The sequence below is a fragment of the Pollachius pollachius genome (genome assembly GCF_949987615.1).
Source record: "Pollachius pollachius genome assembly, chromosome: 12".
NCBI classification, from domain to species: Eukaryota; Metazoa; Chordata; class Actinopteri; order Gadiformes; family Gadidae; genus Pollachius; species Pollachius pollachius.
In genome coordinates, this window is record NC_136945.1 from 14,978,303 (window position 1) to 14,980,802 (window position 2,500).

Sequence of the window (2,500 nt, forward strand, 5' to 3'; positions counted from 1 at the left end):
AGTTGTGAAACTATGGGAAGTCAGAGGGGCTTGGTGATCCTGGTGGGCGTGGCCTTGCTGCAGTGGGCGGTCCCAGCATCGAGCAGCTGTAAAGGAACCGACGGTCGCCCGGGAGAGGCGGGACTTACGGGAAGAGACGGATGGCCGGGAACCAAGGGAGATAAGGGACAGTCAGGTAAAAATCCTCCCCGTCAATCACACAGACACATCACTACACATGGACTGGATAATAGGGCGGGACTTATTATGATGACGATGATGGTGTCGAGGATGGTGATGATGAGGAGGATGACCACCATCATCTTGTAATAATGATAATAATGATATAATTATGAATGATATCGTTATCATTAATAACAACCATAATAATGGATATTGATCATGCTTCTCTCCTCCAGCTCCCCCGGACATGGCTGCTGGCCCCCTGCTGAAAGGGGCCAAGGGGAAACGGGGCCCCGAGGGGCTCACTGGCCCAATGGGTTACCAAGGAGACCCGGGGGAGGAGGGGCAGTCGGGCGCCCCAGGTCCCACGGGGATACAAGGAGGGAACGTTAACCCAGGTGAGGACATAACCCATGACCTTTGAACCGTCACCTTCGACCCTTAGTAGTCAGTCTGCATTATTTTATGTTGAGAGTTGAGTTACTCCAAATGTTGAGTCAAATAAAGAAGAACATCAGGGAGATATGAATACAATAAAAACAATATTTTATTAATGTTTTCCAAATTATTTTAAACCAGTCTTTCCAGAGACATATGCTTTAATTGTGAAAAAGTTCACATTTCTCTAGTAGTTCTTATCTTTAGGTCAGACTGTTGAGATCTCCTCTTAAAGTTTTAGTCTGATGGTTATGAGTTCCCTTATGTTGTCGTCCGTCTCGCTCTCCCTTAGCCTCTGTTGTCATACATCGGTCCGCCTTCTCTGTTGTCCGGACACTCAACACATATCCTCAAAACAGCCGGGTAAGCACCTGTGCATCACCTGTGCAACACCACTCCACCACCTCTCCACCACCTCTCCACCACCTCTCCCCCACCTCATCCTCACCTCATCCTCACCTCTCCACCACCTCTCCACCACCTCTCCCCCACCTCATCCTCACCTCTCCACCACCTCTCCACCACCTCTCCACCACCTCTCCCCCACCTCTCCCCCACCTCATCCTCACCTCATCCTCACCTCTCCACCACCTCTCCACCACCTCTCCCCCACCTCTCCACCACCCGTCCACCTGTCCAACACCTGAGTAACACCTGTATTACACTCTGAACACCCCTCTACCATGTGCTGAACAGTGTGTGCATCTGTGTGTGTATGTGTGTTTTTGTGTCAACAGAAAGTTATCTTCCAGGAAGTCATCGTCAACACACCTGGAGACTTCAGCCTAAGCACGGGAATCTTCACCTGCAGAGTACCAGGGGTCTACTACTTCGTCTTCCATGCTTACTCCAAGGTACGTTTGTTGCTCTCATGTCTCTCTTGTAAAGCAGGAGCACAATCTCAATGAAACAAACCTAAAAAGAAAGGTTAATCAAGAAATATTTTTTTTCCTACTCATCATCCTCACCCTCCTTCTCCTCTGAACCATCCTCCTCATCCTCCTCCTTACTCTCCTCCTTCTCCTCACTCTCCTCCTCCCCCTTCTCACTCTCTTCCTCCTCCCCCTTTGCCCTCTCCTCCTCAATTTCCTTCTCCTCCTCCTCCCTCTTATCCTCCCCCTATTCCTCCTCACTGTCCTCCTTCTGACTCTCCTCAGCCTCCCTCTCCTCTTCCTCCTCGTCCTCCTCACTGTCCTGGTCCTCCTCGTCCTCCTCCTCCTCGCTCTACTCTTCCTCCTGACTCTCCTTCTTTTCCACCTCCCTCTCGCTCTCCTCCTAGCTCTCCTCCTCTGAGATTAACTGAGGCTCTCTAACGGAGGTGCTCTAATGGATGTCCTGTGACTGCGGTTCTGTGACCCCTCCCTGATGTTGTGTGCTGTGCAGGTCAGCATGTGTCTGCGTCTGAAGAGTGATGGTTGGTCGCCCACTCTTCTGGAATTCTGCGACTACAACAGCCGAGAAACTGGACAGGTCAGAACCCGTGTTAGGTCCTCCCCCTACTTTCCCTTCTCTCCCCCTCCCTCACTCACCGCCCCTTCTATCACCTCCTCCTGCGCCTTACCCACCTCCTCCTCCTCACCCACCACCTCCTCACCCACCACCTCCTCACCCTTTCACTCACCTCCTCCTCCTCCTCACCCACCACCTCCTCACCCCTTCACTCACCTCCTCCTTCTCCTCACCCACCACCTCCTCACCCCCTCACTCACCTCCTCCTCCTCCTCACCCACCACCTCCTCACCCCTTCACTCACCTCCTCCTTCTCCTCACCCACCACCTCCTCACCCACCACCTCCTCACCCCCTCACTCACCTCCTGCTCCTCCTCACCCACCACCTCCTCACCCCCCTCACTCACCTCCTCACCCCCTCACTCACCTCCTCCTCCTCCTCACCCGCCA

General features: G+C 53.1%; 1 protein-coding gene across 1 annotated transcript in view; it reads left to right on the forward strand.

The window, feature by feature from the left end:
* c1qa (complement component 1, q subcomponent, A chain) overlaps positions 1 to 2,500 on the forward strand; it is a 4,129-nt gene that overhangs the window by 395 nt on the left and 1,234 nt on the right. Inside the window, exons 2-6 of the mRNA XM_079747382.1 lie at positions 1 to 175; positions 399 to 560; positions 893 to 963; positions 1,338 to 1,454; positions 1,984 to 2,070. The exon at positions 1 to 175 is cut by the window's left edge and continues 8 nt beyond it. Of these exons, the coding sequence (XP_079603508.1) occupies positions 13 to 175; positions 399 to 560; positions 893 to 963; positions 1,338 to 1,454; positions 1,984 to 2,070 (600 nt within the window). The 5' untranslated portion in view covers positions 1 to 12. The remainder of the gene's footprint in view (positions 176 to 398; positions 561 to 892; positions 964 to 1,337; positions 1,455 to 1,983; positions 2,071 to 2,500) is intronic.